The sequence below is a fragment of the Taudactylus pleione genome, unplaced genomic scaffold (assembly GCF_031769625.1).
Source record: "Taudactylus pleione unplaced genomic scaffold, aTauple2 ptg000026l, whole genome shotgun sequence".
Classification (NCBI taxonomy): domain Eukaryota; kingdom Metazoa; phylum Chordata; class Amphibia; order Anura; family Myobatrachidae; genus Taudactylus; species Taudactylus pleione.
The window spans coordinates 36,694,196-36,721,140 of record NW_028284428.1 but is presented as its reverse complement, the minus strand read 5'-3'; the positions used below and the strand labels follow the sequence as shown (position 1 = coordinate 36,721,140).

Sequence of the window (26,945 nt, the reverse complement as noted above, 5' to 3'; positions counted from 1 at the left end):
ATTATGCTACACACCGTACAGCTAATTACACATTATGTCACATATAGTTATGCCTTATATACCATTTTATTCCCCATAGTGAAGCTTCAAATTACTTTTCAATTACCTTCTAATTGCCAGGGGCCTCATGCCCGTTGCCAGGGGCCTCATGCCCGTTGCCAGGGGCCTCATGCTCGTTGCCAGGGGTTATATGGGAGAAGATGCAGCTTTCTGCATCTTCTCCCGACTGCTTTGCACTGTGTTCCCTGACGGACACTAGAGGTCAAGTAGCACCTCTAACGTCTGTCTCCTATTAGGCGGCGGCCATTTTTGGAGGATATTTTCAGCAGATTCCATGCGGACGGCATCCTATTTGTTAGACACAACTGGTCCTTCATGCATCCATACTGATACTTCTGAAATTATCTTCTACAATATATTTTAGAATCATATTCCTCGCACAACTGAAGTCTGATTCACAGGCCTCCAATTCCCTAGTTTCAATTTTGTTAATTGATTAAAAATTGGTACCACATCTGCTTTCCAAATAACTTTTTGCACTGACCTGATATGGAGGAAACCAAACATCTAAAAATATTGGTCTATCAGTTACTGAACTTAGTTCTGGAGATCCATACTTTTAGTTTAGTCTTTTTCCCATGAAATTGTTTTTGAGCACTATCCATCTGCCTCTTTGTTTTGTATTTTTATGTGTCTCTCATAACTAGTTATAAGTGTAGTTCTATTGTAGTAAATTACTCTTAATGATATTATTTTTTATCTTGCTTTCTTCACCTACAAATGCTGTGAAAAAGAATGTAACATTCTAAAACTAACCTCTCCTATTTGATCAGAAAATGGCAAGCTCTATGTATTTGGCAGCAACGCTTGGGGACAGCTGGGTATCGGATATGGCAATGTCATCAACAAACCAACATGTGTCAAAGGTATGTTTTAAATCTTTTCCTTAGATTGTAGTTTAGAAAAGGCTAAAATTGCTATTTCATTTTACACCTTCCTCATGACAGTAAGAGGGGTATTCAATATGAAAGGTTAACTTCCCTGGCGAAGTTAACGTTTCATATCGGAGTTTTTTTCTGCGTAAAGGTATGGTGCGCGCTCCCGCTTATCCCCGTATTCAATATCAAATTAACGAAAACGGGAGACTCCGAAGTTGGATTTGCGTAAAGTTATGAATTTTTCCTTAAAATAATTGTAAGACCCCCCCTAAAGTTGTAAAAACATGGGGGAACACTATGGGTACCCCCGTTTTAGTCTTTAATTGAAAGTCGGGGATTTAAATAGCCGCAGGAGGTGTTTTTTCCCGACATTGAAGAAGTGATGCAGAAGAGCACTTAGGTTATTTTTTTCGTTTTTTTTAAGTGGTTCCATCAAATTTGGAGTACATGAAAATGGGTACTGCGATATATTTTGATGTCCCTAAAGTAAGTTTTTAAAAATTCTGCATTTGTGCACCTGCCGCTATAAATCTATTCTAGAAAACACCTGCCGCATACTTGGAGAATAGCCCTGAACCTATTTCCCTATTGTGTAACAATTTTTTCCCATTTTTTTTTTTTGCACCCCAATTTTTAAATACATTTTTTGGGGTGTCTCTATTTTTTTTTAAAACTTTTTTGACACAGTTCTTTTTTAAATGTCAATCTCAGGGGTGCAGGCTATTTTTTTTAAGCCTGCACCCCTAAACCCCAATTCTGCCCTTTTTTTCGACACCTATTCAATGGTGAAAAGTTATCCCCGTTTTTTATCAAAGACTTTTCAAAACTGCGATAAGTCTTTGAAATTGAATACGGTGTAAAACTAAAACAAGTGATATTAACGCAAAAAACGATGTTATCGCACCCATATTGAATACCCCTATAAGTGTTACTGTACAGTATATTAAACCTGTAAGAATCATTTCTAAAGCACAGAACAGCAAGGGTTCAATATAGATTGTATGTGGAGATTGCAGAGGAACAGAAGTTTTCCGCAGCCAATGTGAGGAGTATTGTGGACTGGAGTGAGGGTAAAGTAATTACACAATGCCCGTTGTTATACAGAGCAGCTCTCAAATCAGATTTATTTTTCTGTAATGAGGTAAAGGGATGAAGACAATCACTTTAAATTCTGTTTCTTACTGAGCTAAAGGGTTTATAGTTGTCAGTTCAAAACCAAGGAGTTTTACTCTGTCCTTAACGTCCTCATCATAAATGAGGTCCGATTACTCCTAAACTAAACTTGCAGTTCATAAATAGCTTAAATAATGTTATTTTTTTCTGTGAATCATATTCAAATTTCTCCCCTGCTTACATAGCACAACTGTCCATTCAAAGACTGTTTTATGGCCCATTTATTTATGTAAGTTTTAATAAGTAATTTCCCTGTATTCTAGATTTCCTCTAGCAGGGGATTGGTGTAAATAGATGTGCTTGTGATTCTCAGTAACTTCACAAGAAAATCCTAGCCTAATATGACGAATCCTAACAAGGATTGGATGTCCTGTGTCACTACTATGCAGCATTTAGCATTTACTCTGCTTGCTGCCATTTAGAATGAATTATCCTTCTATTCTGCAGAAGAGGAAAAGTCTATCCACATCTTGGTTGTTAGGGATTATTTTAAATTATTATAAAATTTTTTGATGGAGAAATTAAATATATGAGACCACACTTATTGCTCCCATTACCTAAATTCTGGGATTCCTATCATCTCTACTGTTTGGGTCCCTGAATAATCCTGGTCCTCCACAAAGGAGGCCTGAATTAGTGTGTAAGCCATAAAGATCACTATTTTGTCTCTGTCTCCTGTCCTTTTGATTACTCAAATCTGAGCTGCCAGTGCAATGATCATAGCATAATAACCGTTGGTGCCAGGAGTTTAGACATCGTCAGCTTGCATTAATAGGATGACAGGGAGAGGGAATTTGATTTAATCAGGGACCGCAGCAGCGAAGAGTATGTGTGTATTAGATGAGCGTCCTTGATATTTTGGGTAAGTAGGTGAAGTCGCTGCTTTAAAAAAAAAAAAAAATTGCCAAAAAGTTTACTTAAATGTTATATTTGCTGTTATTTTTGTTGAAAATTGGGATGCTAATTACAGAATTTACCAGTAAAAACCTATATTTAAGATGTGATTGGTCCGAAAGAAAATTGTCTTCTCATTGAAAATGAAAAAAGAAATTGATCACTAACCAGTCCAAAATGGGATGTAGTTGTGTAGTTGGGAGATCGAGAATGTTCACAATGAGAGTGGGGACACTGGGCCTGATTCAGACCCGCTCGCGAGCGCACAGCGTTCGCAAGCGGGTCAATGATCCCTCACTGCGCATACGCACACCAGAGCCGGCTCCAACATGCGTGAGACCCGGCCAGCGACGGGGCGCTCCTTCGCTACGGGTCTCGCACCAAAACGGGATGGCTGTCGATTTTGATTGACAGCTCGTCTCGTTTTGGAGGCGGGCAGGGAGGGTGGCTGGCCAAACGCAGGCGTTCCCGAAGGAACGTCTGCTGTTTGGGGGCGGCCTCAATAGTGAGCTTCCCGCTCTATTAAAGCCGGAAGCTCACTGGGGCTTGCGATGGACAAGACCCTACCACAAGGGTCTCTTCGCAAGCGCGATGGTCGTGACCATCACCTGGTCGCTCGCAAAAGCTGTGGGTGGTCACCCACAGCTTAGCGAGTGGTGAGGAGGCCGGTTCACAAAAAAAAAAATGCCGCCCTGATTCAGAGCGAGCGCTCTGAAAGTGCGTCCGGCTCTGAATCAAGCCCACTGTTAGGTCAACACAGGATGCCGGCATGTTTATATTGCAATTTAACAGTGTTGGCTGTAGAACTTCAAACATAATGGTAAAGCATCCCGTGTTCCACTTAACACTGTCACCAATCTAATCGACATAATGACTGTCTAAAGGATATACCAATCCAGTTCAGAACATACCAACGATTCCAAACCAATGTTCTTTGGGTCATAATTGGAGCCCCAGAACCATTCTGTATGTATTTCCTAGAAGTATATGGGTCACACATTAGAGATTAGCTAAGTGGCATAATATAGGAATCTGTTAAATAAAGTAGATTTAAATTGCCGTAATAAGAATACTTGTCTTTGGTAACTCTTTTTTTATGTGTTTGATACCAATAATATATTTTTTCCTAATTATTATTATATGTCACTACTCTGTGGTTAGTTTCATTCATGCTGACATTTACTGTTACTTTTTGATTGAAAATAATATTGACTTGATGCAAGAATAGAAACCTTAGAGCACCTTGCTTCACATCAAACCACACAATGCTGTACAGTATGTATGTCTGCCAGTGCCCTCATATGCTGCTATGATTGTTCTTCCCCCCCCCAAATAAACAATGTGGTTCACCCCAGCCAATCAGTCTTCAGAGCATTCCAATTTGTAACCATTACAAAATAACCTTCACTGACAAATGGCCTGTTTACATTGATGATGTTTCTGCCTATCATCATGTTGGTAGAGACACAAGGAAAAGCAAACCTCTAAAGCTACGTTCTTTCTTGGTATCAGTACTAATAATAAACAGATTCTCATAAGTCTTTTGTGATTCTCACTAAACATTACTGAAATGAATTTTGCATGCAGCTGTGAATTTATTTCTCTTGTTAAAAGGAAAAAAACACAAAGCCCACAACATTTCTGCTGCTTGCATCTTATTACGTCTCAGTAATACAAAGCCAGTGGGAGCTGGTAGCCATCTTTATTACAACTACATCTCCGCTTATTTGTATAATTCGTTTTCAACTTTAACTTAAATCCAGATAAATGAAAGACCATTACTTAATTTTTTTGTTTAATTTTGGGCAATCAGAAAATCAAAGTTAATCGGTTTTGATAAAATTTTAGACAGAGGAAATGATAGATCAGCCAACAGAAAGAGGGAAGGAAGACTGCGTAACACAGGGAAAGGATGCATTCCCATAACACAAGATAGAGGGCCTTATTCAGCTGAATGCAGATTCTTGATGATCGGGAATCTGTGCATTCACATGACCCGTTCATGAGCAAAACGGGTCTGCGATCCCGCATGGAGGCTGGCAGCAGACTGTTAGTGATTGACAGTCTTCTGCCATTTGTGGACGTGGAGGGGGCGGCGATGCCATCTGTTTACTGAAATGGAGGCGTGTCGCTGCCATTGTGGGAGGGGGGTGTGATGCCTCCTGCTGCATTAGCATATCTGCACAGACGTAATTGCAAAACTACTTGCGACACACACAGAATCACAACCATGTGTGGTAACTTCAGAGCAAAATCCAGTGTGGACTCCTGTCCCCGAGTAAATTATTTAAATTTATATGCCAGGTGAATTTCAAATATAAAGAGCACAACCCCATATTTACATGTATAGTAATATTGAGTAGCCACAATTATAAAAGTTCTAGACTTCAAATCAAAATTATTAGCCACACAGCCACTTTTTCAGAGAAAAATTATCAAAGAACACATAAGTTACTGCTAGTGAGTAACTATTACCGTTCCAGAAAACATAAGAAAAACACAATACCTGCAATAAATTTAAACCTGTATCCAGGTTATTAATCAGACAAGTGTTTATCTTATTTAGGTATCTCTGAATTAAAGTTGGATTATGACCTCTAAATTCAGAGTCCACAAAAACTACTGAATATCCTTCCTTTCCTTAAAATACTCCTGTATGAATAATGCCAAAAATAGTATTACCACAACATAACCTTGTTATCCAAACAATGTAGCATTAAAAAATTTATCTTGTCAGTGTACCAGAAATAATAACCACATGATTACATGAGATTAATACAGAAAAATGCCAGTTTGGATAGAAAGGTACACAGAGAAGCCCAGACTGCTTCATCCCCCGTCTCTGCTGTCACATCGTCTTGTGTAATACAGCGGACGATGGATGAGAGAACAGGGTCGACTGCTGGTGGGAAGGAAGGGAATAGGGGCACCTCTGCTGTCAATGCGCACAGCCTAAACTCACCCTGATAGCTGAGACATTGCAGGGTGTGCCAGGCAGGGCGGACTGAGAGAGTGCCTGAAAGGGTTACCTGGAGTACGGTTGGTAGCTAGATGGTAAGTCAACTCGAGGTATATATAGGATTGGCTCCGGTAGTATGTGAACAGATGTCCAAACACTGAGGAGTTGCTGTGTGGGCAGCTAAATCAAGGTGGCTGTACTATACTCAGGACACGTCCTGGAGGCTCTGGTCACTGGGGAGATCCTTCCATACTGATTCACGGGTTGGTGCTCGGCACATGACCTGACAGTAATGACGTACGTTTCGCCAATGGGAGGGATTGATCACATCACAGTTCCCATAACCTCCAGATGCCTTCAAAGCCACCCCTCCTTGGGAAGGTCCATTATAAAGATTATTAACACTTAGGGCAAACTTATTAGAATTGAGTTCCGTAGTGTGAAGTTCCGTGTTACATTAATATCCCACATTTCGTGGTATATTTTTATTAAGCTCACTAGTGATAGCCGCACAGTTCAATTACAAATGGAAAGTCACACTTATTTCCGCAGTATGCGAACTATGTTAAGTCATGAACCCAGAAAAAGAAACAAATAAGATAGCAGGACACAGTAGCAGGGTGTTGGTCACCATAAGCAAAGTATTAGAGGCAGTTAGATTATGTCAAATCTTTGACTTTTTTAACTTTTATAAATGTCTAAACAATGACAGCCTAAACGTGTATTTCAGCAAATAAAAGTGCAGACAGTGGGCCTTATTTATCAAGCATTCACAACGAGTGATAAAACCCATTGCGTATGATAATGGTGCTCAAGTCAATCAGCTCCCAACTGTCATCTGTTTGAAGAAGCACCATTTATCATATGCAATGAGTTTTATCACTCGTTGTGAATGATAAAACTCGTTTATAAATTTGCCCGGTATTTTTTAAAATGTGATTTTCAAGCTATACATGCTTGTAAATTAATGAAAAAAAAACACTTGTAACTCTCTTCTGGACTAAAAGCCACGTTAACTCCCATTAAAACCCTCTATAATTTAATATAGATTTCTACCGATGGTTTAAAGTCGTGCAGCATAGTTCATGGCTAATCAAATTATCGAATTAGACAGGTGAGAATTTAGTTGTCTCCTTGGTGGGAGAAGGAGTGCAGCTAGGCTTGTTGGTCATAGTCATTATGAAGATGGCAGGAGATACTAGTTTCAAGTAATAGTTAGTTGAGTTCTCAGGTTCCCCATTGATTTAATTTTTTGACCTCTAAGTATCCATTGTGACATTATGTTGTTTCCAGCATTTGGGCATCTGGACTGCATTAGAACTTTATTACATTTATATCTTTATTTGTGGAGTCTGTTCAGTTGCAGGAGATGGAAAAGCCACGTTTTACTGATATTATGGTGACCCTGGTTCTCTAATCACAAATGGGTGCCTTTTTAAAAAAATACCTGCAATAATGTATTTATTCTATTTATTATATATATTGATAGCTATCATATGTGACACCCACCATTGTTATCCAGTATTTCGGGTAGGTTCCTTCAAATGCAACAGGTTCTTTCTTCCCTGGCAGAAAGGTGAAGGTAAACTGACCACAGACCTAAGAATCACACAGGATAATAAAGGAAAATTCTGTTTTATTTGACTGGATCGCTACCTTAGTTATAAAACCTGTTTGGCTTTAGACACAGTTAGGCAAGCATCAATGTAATATCTTTGTTAAACATTAAAACACACATTCTAGATGATGCCAAAACATGCCCAACAAATGACCGGAAATATAATTTAATGTCACAAAGTTAAGCAGTAAAATACTTCTATACATACAGTATTCTCAATATTACTATCTCCAAAAGCTTCCCCTAATGACTAACACTACACTGCCCTAAGTAGGGGTTTAGGACACTTAATTTTACATTCTAATTAACCATTATTAGTCTCTCTATGCACATGGCCAAGCTACGATGGTGCACTTATTAATTACTATGAAGTTTATTGAATAGTAGCATCCAGTTAGCTCATTAGGTAGTAATTCAGTATTAGGTAACTGTAGTTGTCAGTGAAGGGTATTCCCGGCATTACTGGTTAGAACTGTATATGCTGCCCGTTTGCGTTCATAGCCTTTCAGCCATTATTGTCTATCCTCAGTGTTGTCACAAATCTCCAGCACTTAGTTTATTAAGATTAAACAACTGTTTTCTCAGATGATGTTGGTGGTAAGTGCTCTATATATACAGTATACACACTAATATCCATACACATATATACACACTAACACAGACGCTTACATACATACTTATGACTTACATTTAGATGCAACAGGAGGTTGCTAATCAGGACGGGCACCTCATATAATTAGGCCCGCCCCCTCTGCAATGACACAATTTGTGGGGACGGGGCTTACCGCATTGGCTCCGCCCCCACTGCATTCCGAGGCTGAAGAGGAGATGAGGGGAAACGGCCCATGGGAAGGGTGGGGGGTAGTGCGGGCTGTGCATTGGGGGTAGGAGCGGGCGCGGGCCCTCTCCCGTTCTGCCAGTGTCTGGGCCCGGGACTCCAGTCCCGGCAGTACCCCCCCTGATGGCGGCCCTGATGGTAACCTGTTTCCCTGCAGGTCTGAACAAATATTTTATTTTCAGTTGCTGTCTGGCTGCATAAGCATTTATTAGTAAAATTTTTCACTGTCCCATTGCTATAATTTACATGAATAATCTAATTGTATGGTGGTTCCTCAAATTGAATGGGACTATGTAGATAGTTTCTCTTCGTAACCAAGATTATACTATATGAGTGTGATTAGTGTGTACATTAATGAAGTTCAGCCGTCCTGCTGGTTGGGTAATGAGGAATCCTGGAAGGGAGGAAATTCCTGGAGATCTTTATTATGATCGAAAACCTGGAGTAGATATATCCGTTAATGTTGTTGATTGAGAATATTTACTTGTGTGTTTCTTTTTTCTGCAGGATTAAAATCAGAAAAAGTAAAATTTGCTGCTTGTGGAAGAAATCACTCTTTGGTTTGTACAGGTAAAATTGTTTTCATAAACGTATATTTTATACAGACAGAATGATATAAATATCCTACAAATGATAACAATCCTGCAGAATGACATAGCCACTGGGGGAATCCCAACAAGGGACTTAAGATAGGTGGCGAAATACCGACGCCTATCTTAATCCCGACGCCGGAATGCCGAAGGACGCCAGCCCGAACGAGGTAAGGAGGGAGGGTTAGGTTTAGGCACTGATGGGGAAGGTTAGGGTTAGGCTACAAAAAGGGAGGTTTGGGATTAGGGGGGGGAAGGGTAAGTGACTTCTGTCGGGATACCAACCATCGGGATGCCGCTGTCTGTATTCTGACATGTGGCATCCTGACAGCTGGCATTACATACTGATTCTTGCCACGGTGCATGATCTTTCAGAAGTAACACTGATCATTGCACAAAATATAAGGATACAAAATGAGAAGCACTGATGCATTTCAGGGAACTAGATATGTTTGTTCCTGAAAAGGAGGAACATACATATTTGTGTGCCTGTATAGTTGTACACACACCTTTATAGTGTTTAAGGGGAGTATTTATCAAAGCTTGGAGAGAGATAAAATTGTGAGTGAAAAGTACTAACCAATCAGCTTCTAATGCTGGGTACACACTGGCCGATATATTGGCCGATTAATTGATCAGCCAATATATCTGCTGGCCATCGGCCAGTGTGTACAGGCGATTTGTCTGCGTCGTTCACAGACATATCGCATTGGCTGTGCTGCCCAGCCGATAGACAGATATGTCTGCAGATCGCCCGTACACACACAGTGGCAGCTGCGGGGAGGGGTGTGGCCCCGCCCCAGCCCCGCCTTCCTGCCAGCGGGAACCGCGGCTGCCGGATAGATGACGGTCATTCATTGTGTTTGAACGACCATCATCTAAAGATATACCTGCAGATCACTCAATCTGCAGATAAATCTTTCAGGTGTGTACCCACCTTAACTTACATTTAGACATAAGAAGCTGATTGGTTAGTACTTTATCTCTCACAATTTTATATCTATACAAGCTTTGATAAATACCCCCCTTCTCCAAATTAAAATGACAATGTGTTTTGTGTTTGCTCATCATGTTCTATCTATATTCCTCACTTATCTTTTATATGTATTGTAAATATACTATGCACCCGGCTTCTGAGCAGATTTATATATCCTGAAGCATCTGTCTGACGTCTTGCTGGCCAAACATATATAATGGGTGATGAATCTGTCCGCTTAGTCTAGCCGAGGTTGCTGCAGCATGTGATGAGGAGCAGAAGGGCCTGTGCAGTTTAGTAACAGAGCTCTATACAGAAAATGTGAGTGTGTGTGGTGCTTTATCTCTTGCAGAACAAGGAAAGGTTTACTCTTCTGGATGGAACAGTGAAGGACAGCTGGGGCTCGGTGACACTACAGAAAGGACAAGTTTTCATGAAATTACTTTCTTTAACACCCAGGACAAAATCAAACAGCTGTCAGCTGGATCAAATACATCAGCAGCCCTAACTGGTAGGAGACGTATATTGACACATAACACTTCTGTATTCATTCATTAATGTGTTTCAACTGATCATTTATTAAAATGAAAAAAAAGCAGTTAATGTTTTAAGAATTTTAAAGTTCCATACATGGAAAACTCTTCAACCCAACTTACAGGTATTGTTTTCTTCCTGGTGCTAAAACAATAAGTTGATGTTCAGGCCATTGGACATGATATGCTACACAAACTGGTAACGTACGTGCTGTCCATCAGCACTGAGAGTACATTATTACTATAGTGCGCTACTTTACTCAAGTCCTTGCCAGGTTCATGTAGAGAGGTGAGTTTGTCTAAGAAAAAACAGCTTAATAATAAACTACCAAAAACCTAAATTAATAGAGGGTACAGAGACGCAAAATATCAGAGAAATCACAATAATCGGTGATCCCATGTTGGTGACTTTACCTCAAATATAATCATAACAAGAATCTTCGGGGTAATTTAATGTGTTCTTTATTGGTGAATAGTTGAATAGTATAATACTGATTTGTTTGTATGTTTAAGTAGCGTTAATATAGATGACAATTAATAAGAGCTATATTAGCTAGATTTTTCCTTAATAAAATTATTTGTTCATTTGTGAATCACTAATTGCCAAACCCTTAAGGTTATGACTCCCTATCTCATACCTTAGTTTGCCCAATAAATATCAACTGTAGATTTGTGTCCTGCCACTGAGTAGCTCATTTAGTCTGGGACTTGCCTCTCTGCGTTGTGCTTGTAGACTCTCTCTCTCTGAAGTTGGAATTCATCAATCACCACATTGTTATCGGAGTACTGCAATAGAAAGCACACATTACTATTCAAATGGGGATGTAGTTACTTTGCCAGCAGTCAAAATTCCGACCCACGGCCAGAACACCGGCGCCGGGAATCCTGACATCAGTTGAGATGCCGACAGCCGGCATCCCGAACATAAGTATAGCGGGCCGAGTTAGCTTTACGCCGTGGGGGGGGGAAGGTCTGGTTTAGCCACCACCGGGAAGGTTAGGCTGCAGGGGGTTGGGGGCGCTTTTAGGGTTAGGTTCCGCCAGGGGGGTTAGGGTTAGGCACTAAGGGGGGAGGGTTAGGCCTAGGATGCAGGAAGGGAGGATTAAGGTTAGGAGGGGGAGAGATAGAATAATTACAGAGCCCCTGTCAGGAGTCTAAGCATCGGGATACCGCTGTCTGTGTTTGAACGACCTCCCATACCCAACCCTTGGATAAGCTGTGTCCGTGCAGCCTTTTTACATGTGTAATGAACAACATGTGATTGCTAATCTGTAGTTATTGTGACCTAATGCTCCCCAGCATGTTAAACACTGAACTCTGTGGAAGCAATTGATCATTGAATTAATGGCAGCGGTAAGAAGGGAGGGTCCTTTACCTTTCCCTGAATGGAGAGCATGCCTCAATTGGGGAGTTCTCTGTGGGTGTACATCTCTTCATACCTAGTGTATGATTTTGCCACTTGCATAGATGGATCACATGGACATTATGATTAATATGCTGGAAGAGAGCTGTTCGATCACTCAGTTTGTCTCTGTGATGTTGCATCTGTACTTAATGTCACAGTGCCAAATGTGCACAGCTAGTACTTTATTAGGATACACAATAGCTAAACCCATACTATATATATATATATATATATATATATATATATATATATATATATATAATCTTACCACCACATTATGTTTGTTTTTCAGTTTATTTTTCTCTTGCTGTCATACTAAAAATCTGTGCAATGCTTTTCATGCTAGTAAAGCAAGTATGTGGTATGTGTGTGTGTATGTATGTATATGTGTATATATATATATATATATATATATATATATATACAGCTCTAGCTTGGATACCTGACGGTACCCTGGTTGAAGACTTTACCCTGAAGTACACCTGCAGCCTTTATTTGTTTACATTGTCCTCGACCCGGCTGTTTGCTAACATGCATGCAGACAGTGGCGTAACTACCGTGGGTACAAGGGGTGAGGCTGCTATGGTACCCAAGCTACCTCTGTGGCCCGCCACTCCCCTTGCACCCAGTCACGCACAAAAGGTGGGCTGGTCCAGTCAGGGTCGCCAAGGGAGAGCCTGTGCGTGAGCGGTGTTGATTTGGTGCCAGCTGATTACAGCTGGGAGAGATAGTGGCGGCTCCTGATTGGCTGCCGGTCTGCAATCTCCAATTGGCTTGTGACCGGTGGCAGATTCAAAGTGTGCCAGCGCTGTCTGTCCATATCTGCCACTGCCTATTTATAACAGCTGGCGGCCTGCACCAAATCCACACCTGCTGGCTGCTCATGGCACACAGGGGGAGGCGAGACGCTGCTGGAGAGACAGGGGGAGATGAGTTCCTGGAGGGGGGGGCATTATTTTGTGGTTTAATGTGTAAGGGACATTACTATGTAGTGTAAGGGGCCTAACTGTGTGGCATAATGTATAAGGGGCACTACTACTGCCTGGCATAATGTGTATAAGGGGTACCACTGTATGGCATAATGTGAATGGGCTCTGTGTGGGGGCAACTGTATGTGTTTTTTTTACCCAGTCACGCACAAAAGGTGGGCTGGTCCAGTCAGGGTCGCCAAGGGGGAGCCTGTGTGTGAGCTGTGTTGATTTGGTGCCAGCCCGCCAGCTGGTTTCAGCTGGGAGAGATAGTGGCGGCTCCTGATTGGCTGCCAGTCTGCAATCTCCGATTTACTACTGACCAGTGGCAGATTCAAATTGTGCTGTCTGTCCATATCTGCCACTGCCTATTTATAACAGCTGGCGGCCCGCACCAAATCCACACCTGCTGGCTGCTGATGGCATACAGGGGGAGGCGAGACGCTGCTGGAGGGACAGGGGGAGGTGAGTTGCTGGGGGGGGGCATAATGTGTAAGGGACATTTACTGTGTAGTGTAAGGAGCCCTGACGAAGTTCAACCTTGGCAAAAAGCTTACCCTGGTCACACTACACCACCATTCCAAATTTGGTGAAGCTAGATCCAAAACTCTGGCCGTGCATAAAGGACACACAGAGACGCTAACTTACTATATAGATATATATAGTATTCGTGCAATTATTGCAGACTTATTTATTGCAGATAAAATGCTGAAACTATTATATAATTTATGTAATATGTGAGTGTATACTGAATAAATGAAAAAAAAAAAAAAATCATTGACCGCTGCATGAAATGTCTGTATTTTTGCTGGATTTTTAAGGGGATGAAGCAGAATGTTGCTTTAAATGCATAAGAATCCAGGCTACTTTGTACAGACAGACAGTTGTAGGTTACTGCAAGCAATACATAGCAGGTGCTGTGAGACAAATCCCATTCTACTTACAGTCTCGTGAAGTGGACCTTCCTTTAGTCCTTGTGGGAACAAAACATCATTCTGATTCATTGTAAAAGAGAAAATTGTATACCTATAAATCACACATATTAGTTTGTACTAGAGCAATATTTCTGATTTATTTTATCCTAGTGGATGGTAAGCTTTTCATGTGGGGTGAAAATGTGGAAGGTCAGCTTGGCCTTGCTAATGAGAAAAATATCTGTACCCCTCACCAAGTGGATATTGGGAAGCCGATTTCATGGATTTCCTGTGGCTATTACCACTCCGCATTTGTAACACGTAAGTAAAGTTCATAGCATGTACTGTATATGGCAAATTGTGATGTGTGGTTAATGTAAATATATATATATATATATATATATATATATATAGCTACTTGTTTCTCTTATTGCTACAATGCCATGGACTATGTTGGTAATTGTTTAATTTGTGGTAATAACTTTGAGCACATTACAGCACTTAAGCTATTGTTTCCTAAGGTCTTTTTAAACTGTTCTCGCAATATATAAAAGCATGTCATACAGCATTGTTTATTGAGTATTATGTAGGTATACTTTTTTTATCCACATGCGTTTAAAGTGTGCCTACAAGAAGTAGTTATACTCCAAATATTCCGGGACTCCTCATCTAACTTAAATAGGGAAAGAAAACACATCACCCTTTGTCATTCTCTTGATTAGTGGGAACTTTGGGCCTGATTCAGCATAGATTGTAACTGTGTGCACAGAATGGCTGATAGTGCATACTGCGAATGCACCACAGTGCGCAGAATAGCATTGCGATTACACGCACAAAGAAAGCCATCGCAGAGTAAGTAATGGGACATCAGCGTTTGGGGACGGTGACGGGGGAGTGGTCGGAGAAATGCAGGCGTGCTTGCCCATTTAAACTCCTTTGCATGGGCGTGCATAAATTATCCACTGTGACGGCATTCGCAGCTTGTGCACTCACTGCGTGCGGCGAGACTTGCAATTTCTGAGACAGGTCAGAGCTGCTGTAATTGTACGTGAGGTCCGATTTGTTACCGATGTGTGCGCAGGACTGCGAGGTCTTACTGATGTGAGGAAGCGGTAGTGGGCGTCTCTATGCTGGCTGAGCGGTTGCAAATATTACGATATGTTCACAGCAGAACTGCGTGTGATTACGCAGCTGCGATCCCTGCTGAATCAGTCCCTTTGTTTGGTGGCCAAAATTTAACATTGGCTTGGTCACCATTTCTAACAATCTTAATAATTCATTTATTACTTTAGGGCTCAAACCGAGCATTGTGTACCTTGCTTATAAAGAGATTAAGAACATTTTCTGAAAAGTTTTAACTGGTAAAGAAAATTATGTCCTATATATAAGTAGGGTGTATTTTATATTTCTAGAACAGTTCAGCAACACATATAGGCAAAAAAATATTCTACACTGCACATAAAACCTTAATTTGTATTGTATAATGTTTGTATTCACCCACTAGACCCTATCCCAACTTCTATTTTTTTTTTAAGCAAATTTAATTACCCAGAATAGACCGTAATACAGTACAGAATGGCAGTATATATGCCATTAAGAGACCTGGTATTACTGAACATTTAGCATGCAATGTGGTTTGAGTAAATCTTTTTTTGGATATGGACATAGCCATGATTTATTTAGTAAGGAGAGTCATACAAAATGTATTAGCTTTTCAAAATATGTCATTTTACATTATAGTCTCCCTGTGCTTCAAAACGATTCAATGTCTCATTAAAGGAAAATTATCAGCAATGCACAATCTATACTATTTCTCAAATAAAATATGCTTTTATTAATTTATACTACTGTGGTGAGTAGATGCTATTGACCGTTCTCTAAAAAGCTATTTATTAATCACAAAATATTTGGGCAAATTATACATTTATATCTCTGCCGATGCGCTTATATGTCTAAAGGCACATTAGGTAGAGTACGCCCGTAGCACAGTTTTATTCTGGACTTCGGAACTGCCATTGTGACCGCTCTTTGCACGACAGATTTGTGGTTCTGGCTGGAAATGGGAAGGATTAAAAATGATTAAAGTCCTTAATGCTAACCTTTGTATAATGTCATCTTTTCAGTTTTCTCCTTTAATACTGCTCTATTTAGCCTCATTATATATCTTTAGATAATCATAAGTGCGAGGGACTGTCTTTAATGCATATGTCACTGTATGTTTAAATATTTTTATTAAATTTTTGATATGAGTCTACAACAGTGCTATACCATTTACAATGGGCCTGTAAGGTGTAGCAATTATTTTAAATACAGCCTGGTTTCCACCACCTCTGAGGGCAGGGAAAGTTCAAGTATGGTATCTGGTTTAAATCTGATATTTAAAAAAAATAAAAATGTTAAAATAAGCGATACAGTAGCCTATATTTGTAATGCTAGATGCTCTTTTTGTTATTCTTTGTCTGATCTCTAATCCTCAATCGAGTGATGAAGAACAATAGAAAGGCGCACATCCACTACACGATTCGCTCCATGAGCAATATCGTGTAGTGTGTCTTCGGCATTGGTGTGCTCAATGTCATTAACGTCATTGAGCACCCACACTGAACGAGATCGATCACGATACCGTTCAGTGACGTCACCCTCCCTCATCCCCGTACTTCCAGAACCTGACAATATCGGTTGCCCTGCAAGTACGGGCGATGAGCAACGTCGTCAACGACCAGTGGGAGCGCACATCGCTGGTCGTTGACGGCATATCCACTGGCCGATATAATGAACGATATCGTTATAGTTCATTTTATTGGCTAGTGGATACGCAACTTAAGTTTTAAGATACCCATATGCGCAGCAATTTGAACTTTAAATTTGGTTGTTGTGCTTTGTGTTTGGTCCCTAAAAGGCACACAATCAAGTTGATCAGGACTGGAATGGTGTAAATTGCAGTTGGACAATTACCATAATCTGGTGGTATGTGGTAGATGGCCAAATGTACTCATTGGATCCAATTATCTAAATCCATTGCCCATGCTCCTGGCTCTGGTCATGTATTTGCAGCTTAATACAGTATAGAATTCTGTTGGCCTGTATGTTCAGATCTGGCTATACAGCACTCGGACAAAACACCCAACTCTATGACATCAATTATTGCAGTCATGCTATTACATCATTCATTGTCAAATCAAGGCCATTGTCTGTTTGGTTTTTTTAACCTAATGTAATTGATATAAGGGGTCTTATTCAGAGTAAAGAGTAAGAGCAAAATAAGGAGCAATTTGCACCTTGGTAAATTTATGTTGGACTGCAAATGGGGAAGATTTACCGTATATACTCGAGTATAAGTTGACCCGAATATAAGCCGAGGAACCTACTTTTACCACAAAAAACTGGGAAAACTTATTGACTCGAGTATAAGCCTAGGGTGGGAAATGGTAGCAGCTGTTAGTGCCCCCAGTAGTAATTCCCCCTGGTTGTGCCTCCAGTAGTAATCCCTCCTGGTAGTGCCCCCAGTTGTAATCCCCCCTGTAGTAATCCCCCCCTGGTAGTACCCCCAGTGGTAATCCCCCCCATGTAGTTCCCCCAGTGGTAATCCCCCCCTTTAGTGCCCCCTGTAATAATCGCCCCCTGTAGTCCCCCCCCCCCCCCCCCCCCCCCAGAGTAGAGAGATGTAATAAGAATAAAAAAAAAAAATCACTTACCTGAAACTCCCGCTCCTGGTCCCGCCGCTAACAGCTCCTCCGGCCGCTGTGCATGGGAGAGACGTCATTACTCATGACGTCTCTCCCATTACCCACTGCGGGAGCCGGAAGATGGCTCCCGCAGTGGGAGCAGCAGCAGCCGCTGAGAGTCTGACAGACTTTCAGCGGCTGCTGATTACAGCAAACACACAGCTGCCGGCTCCGGCGGCTGTGTGTTTGTGCTGTGTAGCGCTGACCGAACTCCGTCCGGTCAGCGCTACACTTCACTTGAGTATAAGCCGAGGGGGTACTTTTTCAGCACAAAAAATGTGCTGAAAAACTCGGCTTATACTCGAGTATATACGGTAATTATAATATTCAGTGTAAAAACCAAAGCTGCCCCAATATTTGTTTGCTATATGCGAAAGCAGTCAGTATTTTCCATGCATTCAAAAAATAAATGCACTTGCACCCCTTGCATTGCAACGTGGTTTATTCCAGGAGCAAAATACTTCTATATTTGCTCATACTCTTACCTCTGATTTCGGCCCAAGGTGTTAATTGGGATCCGTTTTCAATTTGTGGTCTATATGATCTAGCATAGCTAAAACTGCAGAATGTGTGGGCAGCTTCAAAATAAAAATTGTTAATGTATACAACTGTTTTAGTTCCAGGCCATTGTATTAATGGAGGAATCACTTATCAATTAAGTGGTACAACTTTATTAATTTATTAATTGTAAATAGAGTTTCTGATTTTTCATTATAAAACTATTACTGGTTGAGTCTCCCATATCCAAATATTCAGAAATACGGAATATTCCGAATTACGGAATTTTATTAGCATAACTGAGAAGGTGAAACCTTTTGCTTTTTGATGGTTCAATGTACAAAAACTTTGTTTAAGGCACAAAATTATTAAAAATATTGTATAAAATACCTTCAGGCTTTGTGTAGAAGGTTTATATAAAACATAAATGAATTTCATGTATGTACACAAACTTTGTTTGAGCCACAAAATGTGTATATGGTGTACATAAAACATAAATGCATTCTATGTTTAAATTTGGGTCCCATTCCCAAGTTATTTCATTATGGTATGCAAATATTCCAAACAACGGAATATTCCGATATCCAAAATACCCTTGGTCCCAAGCATTTTGGATATGGGAGACTCAAACTGTATATAGTCCTATAATTACTACCATCCATAAATATTTCCTGCCTTTTGTTGTAGACTTCTATATGACCTGACTAACCTGATACTGCAGTTTATTTAGGCATCGTCTTCTAACAGCTGACAAGCTGGTCAGAAAAATGTGCCACCATTCAACTACTCTTGGTGACAAATAACAAAATAAAGTGTCAGCAATATTTTGTTGAAGTTATGACAGAATCTTCTGTTTTCTGTATTTCTACAGAAGATGGTGAAGTTTACACCTTCGGTGAACCTGAAAACGGGAAGCTTGGTCTGCCTACTGAGAAACTGGAGAGACACAAGCTGCCTCAGCGTGTTCCTGGGATATCTGGGAAGGTAAAGATGGTCTCCTGTGGTGGAGGTCACACCATTGCTGTGACAGGTTTGTAATCAGGTTCTTACTGTAATTTGTGATTGCTAACTATGAGTGATATTCATCCTATCCTGGAAGACCATGCATTATATAACATGACTGTGTAGTAGTGTGGAATATCCGGACATCACAATCATACATATTTGTTCCAAAAGCATGGACATTAATATGAAGTTGATGCTCCCTATGCTGCTATCTCCACTATTGTGGGAAATCTTTACATTAGATTTTTGAACATGACTGAGAGGATTCGCATTCATTCAGACAGAAGAACATTTGTGAGTTTGGACACTGATGTTGTGTGATAAAACCGTGCTCATAGTCTACAATCTAATTCATCCCTAATTCTTTGTACAAACTGGCAGTTGTATTGGCCCATCAATTGTTTGGCTAATATATTGTGTGCCCGTCGGCCAGTGTGTACCAGCGATATGTCTGAGAACTATGTCATTCATGTTGGCTGCGCTGCACAGACGATGGCAGACATATCTTCAGCCGACCACTTGTACACTTGTAGCAGAGGCCGGGGGGAGAGGGCGCGATGCGACCCCCGGCCAGCAAAACTCTCGGACAGATGATGGTTGTTCAGTGTGTATGAACAAACCATCATCTGCAGATATATCTACCCAGCTTAAGGTGTTAATTGGGTAGAAGGTCAGGACTGTGTGCATACTTGTCAAGTTCTTCCACACCAAACTCTATCATGCTGAAACAGGGAATGTTCTTCTCCAAACTGTTACCATAAAATTGAAGCACACAATTCTCCAGACCAGAGGTTCCCAAAGTCCGCCATTACAGTCCACGTTTTAGGAATATCCATGCTTGAGCACAGGTGACTTAATTCAATCTATTTGATTTAACCATCTGGACTCAAGCTTGGATATCCCTAAAATGTGGACTGTAAGGACGGACTTTGGGAACCTCTGCTCTAGACTGTGATTCTATGTTGCAGTATTAATATTTCCCTTCAATGTAACTAAGAGGCCATGCCCAAACAAAGAAAAGCAGCCACAGACCATTACTCCTCCACCGAAAGTTTAAAATTAGCAGTACACCTTCCGGCAAGAAACCGTGTCCTGACATCCGCCAAACCCAGACTTATCAGCCAGATAGTGAAGTGTGATTAGTCACTCCAGAGGACACATTTCCACTTCTTTAGAGTTCAACAACTCTGTGCTTTACACCACTCCAGTTGACATTCTGCATTACGCAAGGTAATCTGAGGCTTATGTATGACTCAGTCATTCAGTCATTGAAACTTAATCCATCAAACTCCCGACAAACGGGTCTTATAAAGGAATTTCTTCCAGAATCAGTTTGGAATTTAATAGTGAGTGTTACAACCAAGGACACACAATGTTTACGTGCTTCAGCACTGACTAGTCCCATTCTGTGAGCTTGTGAGGCCTACTGCTTCATTGCTGAGCTGTTGTGGCTTATGGCTACTAGATGTTTCCGCTTCACAATAACAGCACATACAGTTGCCCGGGGCAGTTCTAGCAGGGCAGAAATTTGTTGAACGGATTTGCTGACAATATGGCATCTTGTGTCAGTGTCACATTGAAGGTGCTGAGCTCTTCGGTATGACCCATTCTGCTTCTAATGTTAGGCTGTGCTGGATTTATACATCTGTTATATAGCATAATATAAGCAAATTCAAAAAGGCGATGGCACTCAGTCACTATTTTATAGGCTTTTATTATTATCAATATTCTCATATATATATATATATATATATATATATATATATATATATATATATATATATATATATATATATATATAGCACCACCACATATAGGGAGAATTATATTGGCAATATAATAAAAATAGAACTTAGCAGGTTACTTATTTATAATAATATATGTCATACAGTATATATAGGCTTTCTTATCACAACACAATTCAGTAACTATATTTTTCTGTGTTTTAAACAAGGAAAAATAGACTTTTCTATGCTTTTACCCATTGTTACTTTCATCCAGTGAGGGCAACAAACCTACCTTCATGTAAAATCCACTACTTACCCTTGATAACCGAATTTCTTTTTTTAAATAATGAAAATGATTGTACCTTTTTGTGATGCGCTGTGAAGCTTGGCTCACATTGTACTATAAATCTTTCATGTATTGATGTAACTCTGCTGAAGCCCAGGAGAGGGTGCCCTTCAATCTTCTTTTCTTTTGACTCTAAAATGGGATTTAAATTTTCCACAGCTGTAATTGAGAATGTAGCGTTAAGAAATACACTTTGGAATTGATTTAAATATACAAGCCATAATTTATTTTGAGTGTTAACTTTCATTTGCTTCAGTGTTATGTATCAGGTGTTTTGAACCAGATAAGCACACAATATCCTCTTCGCAGCAGCATTGTTTGGCCAAGCAGAAATACAGACTTACAGTACAGGTGGGAATTATGTTTTAGAGAAATACTAAGTCACATATTTTATTGCAGTCAATGTAGAACCCTACTGTAAGTACTGGAAAGTTTTCAAAAAGAGATTTTAATCTCCTGTGCTATGAGTTATACAATACAAATGGTGTAGGGCTCGTCTATACAAATGAGGTGGTATGGTGCCGCCACACTAATTTCACTTACTCTGTCTGTGTGAGTAGAGCGCACCAATCGGGCATGAGCTGTAATCATGTGCTGTATTTTTTTGAAGCGATCCCTGTACCTGGCATTCACATGTGAATGTCGACATTGTTGTAATGTCGATACGCAACATGTTGACATTCTTGGCATGTCGACATTGACCACACTGACATTCATCATGTCAATACTGATGAAATGTCGACGTGCTTAGAATGTCCACAACATCTTTTTTTTTTTTTTCAAGGGACCCAATAAATGTTCCACAAAATGACACCGCACCATCATAGTGCTATCACCATCCTGCATTGCTGGTGAGACAAATCCACGGAGTCATGGGGGTATGTTTACGATGTGGCAGCCCTAATATATTTGTAACATCCACTGATGTTAAATAACGGTAAAAATCCGTCTTTTTTTGCCGGATGGACAAAAACGTTGTGTGTGAAATATCCCATAGCCTGAGCGCTTTCCTTTATCCTGTTGCTGCTGTTGAACTTGTTGGGGTAAATTTACTAAGATGGGAGTTCTATTAAGAAGTGATGTTGCCCATAGCAACCAATCAGATTCCAGGTATTATCTTCTAGAAGGTGCTAGATAAATGAGAAGTAGAATCTGATTGGTTGCTGAGGGCAACATCACTTCTTAAATAGAACTCCCATCAAGGTAAATTTACCCCGTTGAGTCTGCCCAGGTAGTGGGAAGTATCTCACTATTCGGTATGTATGCCTAATCATATTTATTTTGGGTTTCAAAGACTTTCATACAGTTGTATGAAAATTTCTTCTGGGCAGTCCATTAAGTTACAAATAAATTATTATTAAATGATCATAATTCCTATTAGGAATAAAACACTTTACAAAACAGGAGAATTCCTTCTCTTAACTAATTTTTTGTCTTTAATAGGAACAGTAAATCTACTGAAATATGACTATTTGCTGCTTTATGTGTTTTTAAGATATAGTTCTCCTCTACTGTGCTCATTATATGGTTTCACAACCGAGTTTTCCCATTTATGTCTGCAGGTCAGGACAACTGGTTCTGGTTTTTACAAGTGATATTTCTTTCCTTTCAGACAAAGAAGTCTACACGTTCGGTCTTGGTCAGTTTGGACAGCTAGGACATGGCACTTTTATTTTTGAAACAAATACACCCAAAGTAGTAGATGCTTTGAAGCCATATAAAATTCGATATGTAGCTTGTGGGGAAAACCACACTGCAGTAATTACAGGTCGGTGAGCAGATATTATCTACATATTCCACAAAACACAAACCTTTTGTACATGTGATGTGAGTGCCACTTACTTATTTTTTATGATGGCCCATTGTGTGTTTGTACTTGAAATGTATTAATTTACAGTATTATCACTGTTAATGTATTCAGTCCATCCTTTTCCATGAACCCTATAAATGAATGTTAATAATATTAACAAGGTGACCTGCTGTAGGTTAGTTGGAGTGTAACAGTTCCAGGGGCATTTCAAGAGAGGAGGGGGCCCGTGTGCAGTCTCTGTCCGGGGCTCCCTCCTCTCTCTCAGGCGGCCGGCAGCGCACAGAGTGTAGCGCCGCACTGGTAGACTCTGGGCACTAGAGTGTGCCCAGAGCCTATAGCACATGACCAAGTCACCGGGAAAATGGCGCCTCGTCCATTTTCCCGGTGTTTTCCCTTCCCTACCTACGCGGCCAATTTCCAGGCAATTTTGACAGTGGCGGAACAGTGGTAAGTATTAAAAATATGGGTGCAGGATGTGCAGTGTGGGCCCCCCTGGATCCAGGGGCCCGTGTGCCCCACACACCCTCCACCCATTATAGAAACGCCCCTGAACAGTTCTATATATTTATAATATAATCATCCTGCAGGTATGATTTTGTTTTTATCTATATTGTTAATATTTGCAGATTATAATTCAATATCTTGGGAATGGGACCCAAATATACACACAGAATGCATTTATGTGTTATATACACCTTATACACACAGCCTGCAGGTAATATTATACAATATTTTCAATATTTTTGTGGCTCAAGCAAAGTTGCTGTACAGAAATGAAATTCATTTATGTTTCATATGCACCTTATACACACAGCCTGAAGGTAATTTTATACAATATTTTTAATAATTTGTGCCTTAGACAAAGTTTGTGTACATTGAACTATCAAATATCAAAGGTTTCATTATCACAGTCATGCCAAAATTATTCCGTATTTTGGAATATTTGGATATGGGAGACTCAACCTGTACTTGTATTAGCAAGACAGGGCATATCAGGCATAAACACAAACAGAAGCGAAAGGTTTTGCTACTTTGTAAATAAACCCTTTAGTATCAAATGATGTAACTGAAATAGCGGTGTTCCTTGCTTTGAGCAGGGATTGACCGTAATTTTCACTCCAAAAAACTCTTGAATCATGCACCAGTTTGGAGTTGGAAGAAATCAGGTGGTAGATTTAGTAAAGCTTCCAAAACAAACAAGTGGCGTTGCCCCTAGCAACAACTCCAGATTCCTAGAATGCAATAGAGAAATGATAGACAAAATCTGATTGTTACTATGGGAAACACCACCACTTTTAGATGCTTTATTAATCTACTCCCAGGTTTTCTCTTATACATTTGAGCTGCATATTGCACACAGAGTGCCACATCTAATAAAGATAGCACTGTTATCCTCTGACTCTCATTATTAACTTAAACCATAAGTAAGGGTAAACTGCGCAAGTTGTGGTTCTAAAGATGTGATGGGTACACTTTTGCACATGCTTCTCTTTTTGTTCCACAGAAAATCTAGGTGCAGCCAAGAGCATAAAGTAGGATGTACTGCTGCAAAATCAAAATGTGTGCCGTTCTCATCCAAGGGCTGATACAGAACTGGCCGTTTGCCTGCAGTTATTGCATTGTGCCTTCTCAGAAAATGAGTGGACTCAAATACAAGCATGCAATGCGAGAGAGACAAATGCATTCTGATCATATCTACAGCTGGCAGAATGGGATGTGATGACGCGTACTCACGTAGGCAGTGTTCAGTAAGGGGCATGTTCACACAAATGTGGCACATGCAGACCAGCGCGTTCACAGCTGTTGGGAGATAACTTTTGCACTTAGTGTAGGGCGGGTATAAGCGCATGCTGATGATGGTGACTTGTAATAACCTAAGTGCATATGCTGCTGACGCAAAGGCGGACGCATCTTGATATGCATGTGGCTCTGCGTATGTGTGAATGCACGCTATTTTTCTGCCCTTTCTTTCCTTTGAGTAATGTACGCCCATTTTACTTACAATTGTGAAAGCAATATGCGAGCTGCCTTCAGGGTTAATTGAATAGCCCCGGGTTATCAATTAGCATGTGGTAAATTACCGGTGCTAATTGAATTCCCCCCATAATTGCTTAAGAAAACACACATTTTAGCTGGAAAACTTAGTTAATTGAGCCCATCTGTATGTGATGCCCTCTCTGGCTTGCACTAAAACCACTTGATAAAAAAGCAGGATGATGCAAGGTGCCGAGGCCGTGTGTTCTACAGTTCTGCTTACAGTCAGATCGATAAGTGCAGTCTAATCTATCATATTATCCTGCCATCAAATTACAAGGTTTTTTTTTTTTGTGGATTTGTTTTCCATATTTAGAGGGGTATTCAATATGAAACGTAAACTTCGCTGTCCAAGTTTAGGTTTCATATCAGAGCTTTTACCTGCATTAAAATATCGGGCACGCGCCCGCTTATCCCCATATTCAATATGAAATTAACAAAAACGGGAGCCTGCGAAGTTGGATTTGCGTAAACTTACGAATTTTTCCCTAAAAAAATTGTAGGACCCCCCTAAAGTTGTAAAAACATGGGGGATCACTATGGGTACCCCCGTTTTAGCCTGTAATTGAAAGTCGTGGATTTAAATAGCCGTAGCAGGTGTTTTTTCCCGACATTGAAGAAGTGATGCAGAAGAGCACTTAGGTTATTTTTTTTCGTTTTTTTAAGTGGTCCCATCAAATTTGGGGTACATGAAAATGGGTACTAGCATATTTTGATGTCCCTAAAGTAAGTTTTTAAAAATTCTGCAATTGTGCACCTGCCGCTATAATTCTATTCTAGAAAACACCTGCCGCATACTTGCAGAATAGCCCTGAACCTATTTCCCTATTGTTAAACAATTTTTTCCCATTTTTTTTTTTTCACCCCAATTTTTAAATAGATTTTTTGGGGTGTCCGTATTTTTTTAAAAAACTTTTTTTGACACAGTTCTTTTTTAAATGTCATTCCCAGGGGTGCAGGCTATTTTTTTTAAGCCTGCACCCCTAAACCCCAATTCTGCACTTTTTTTCGACACCTATTCAATGGTGAAAAGTTATCCCCGTTTTTTATCAAAGACTTTTCAAACCTGCGAAAAGTCTTTGAAATTGAATACGGTGTAAAACTAAAACCTGCGATAATGACGTCATAAATGCGATATTAATGCAAAAACTATGTTTTCGCTCCCATATTGAATACCCCTATTAATGTTATTACTTGTGATTTTTTCTTTTTTTTTTCTTTATATAATGTGTTTACTCTTATTATAACATGTATATACCTTTCATGTTGTAGACAAAGGTCTTCTTTATACTTTTGGGGATGGCCGATATGGAAAGCTTGGATTAGGAGATGAGAATTTCACTAATCAATTTTCACCCACACTGTGTAGGAACTTTCTGAAGTTTAACGTCCGGTCGGTAAGTATTCCTACTTTGTCCTATAAAACTTCTAAACCTGGCTTCAAATTAATGTTACATTACACTGTAAAGAGTGTATTTCAGTAAAAATGACATGTTAAATCTTAAATATCATAATCCACAACCACTATTGACTGTATCATTGAATTCATACAGACTGCACTTTTTATATTAAAGTTGATGTCCACCTTTGGAAATCTTCTATTGGAGTCCCTCTAATGGTGCCCTCTATTTGTTTTTAGTACTTATGGCCTGAGAGATCTCAGAATGCAGACAGAGCATTGCATTGGCTGCCCTGCATGCAGACAAGGTGGCTGCCCTGCACCTTCACCAGTCATATGTTAATTTGTGCATCTATATTAAAGCTTGGTTGTAGTCCTAAAATTAAGCTTCAAAAGTCCAGCTCATCTGTGTGCCAGGCAGTCAATAATACCATACCTGCTTGCGTTCTGTGGTCTCCAAACCAGGAGGACTGAAAGTAAATTGGGGCTCTCGTATCTAGGGGAAAGTCTCCTTAGAGATATTAAGAATTACTCCATCCAAGGAGGAATAGATGATCAAAAGGTATCTTCTCTTTTACAAAAATTGTAACTGTAA

At 40.1% G+C, this 26,945-nt stretch overlaps 1 protein-coding gene across 2 annotated transcripts in view; it reads left to right on the top strand.

Moving 5' to 3' along the window:
* Nucleotides 1–26,945, top strand: part of RPGR (retinitis pigmentosa GTPase regulator) — a 131,952-nt gene that overhangs the window by 21,841 nt on the left and 83,166 nt on the right. For both annotated transcript variants that reach the window (XM_088451688.1, XM_088451689.1), the window contains exons 3-9: nucleotides 834–926; nucleotides 8,928–8,990; nucleotides 10,339–10,497; nucleotides 13,978–14,127; nucleotides 18,901–19,059; nucleotides 22,720–22,875; nucleotides 26,224–26,348. In XM_088451688.1, the coding sequence (XP_088307814.1) occupies nucleotides 834–926; nucleotides 8,928–8,990; nucleotides 10,339–10,497; nucleotides 13,978–14,127; nucleotides 18,901–19,059; nucleotides 22,720–22,875; nucleotides 26,224–26,348 (905 nt within the window). The remainder of the gene's footprint in view (nucleotides 1–833; nucleotides 927–8,927; nucleotides 8,991–10,338; nucleotides 10,498–13,977; nucleotides 14,128–18,900; nucleotides 19,060–22,719; nucleotides 22,876–26,223; nucleotides 26,349–26,945) is intronic.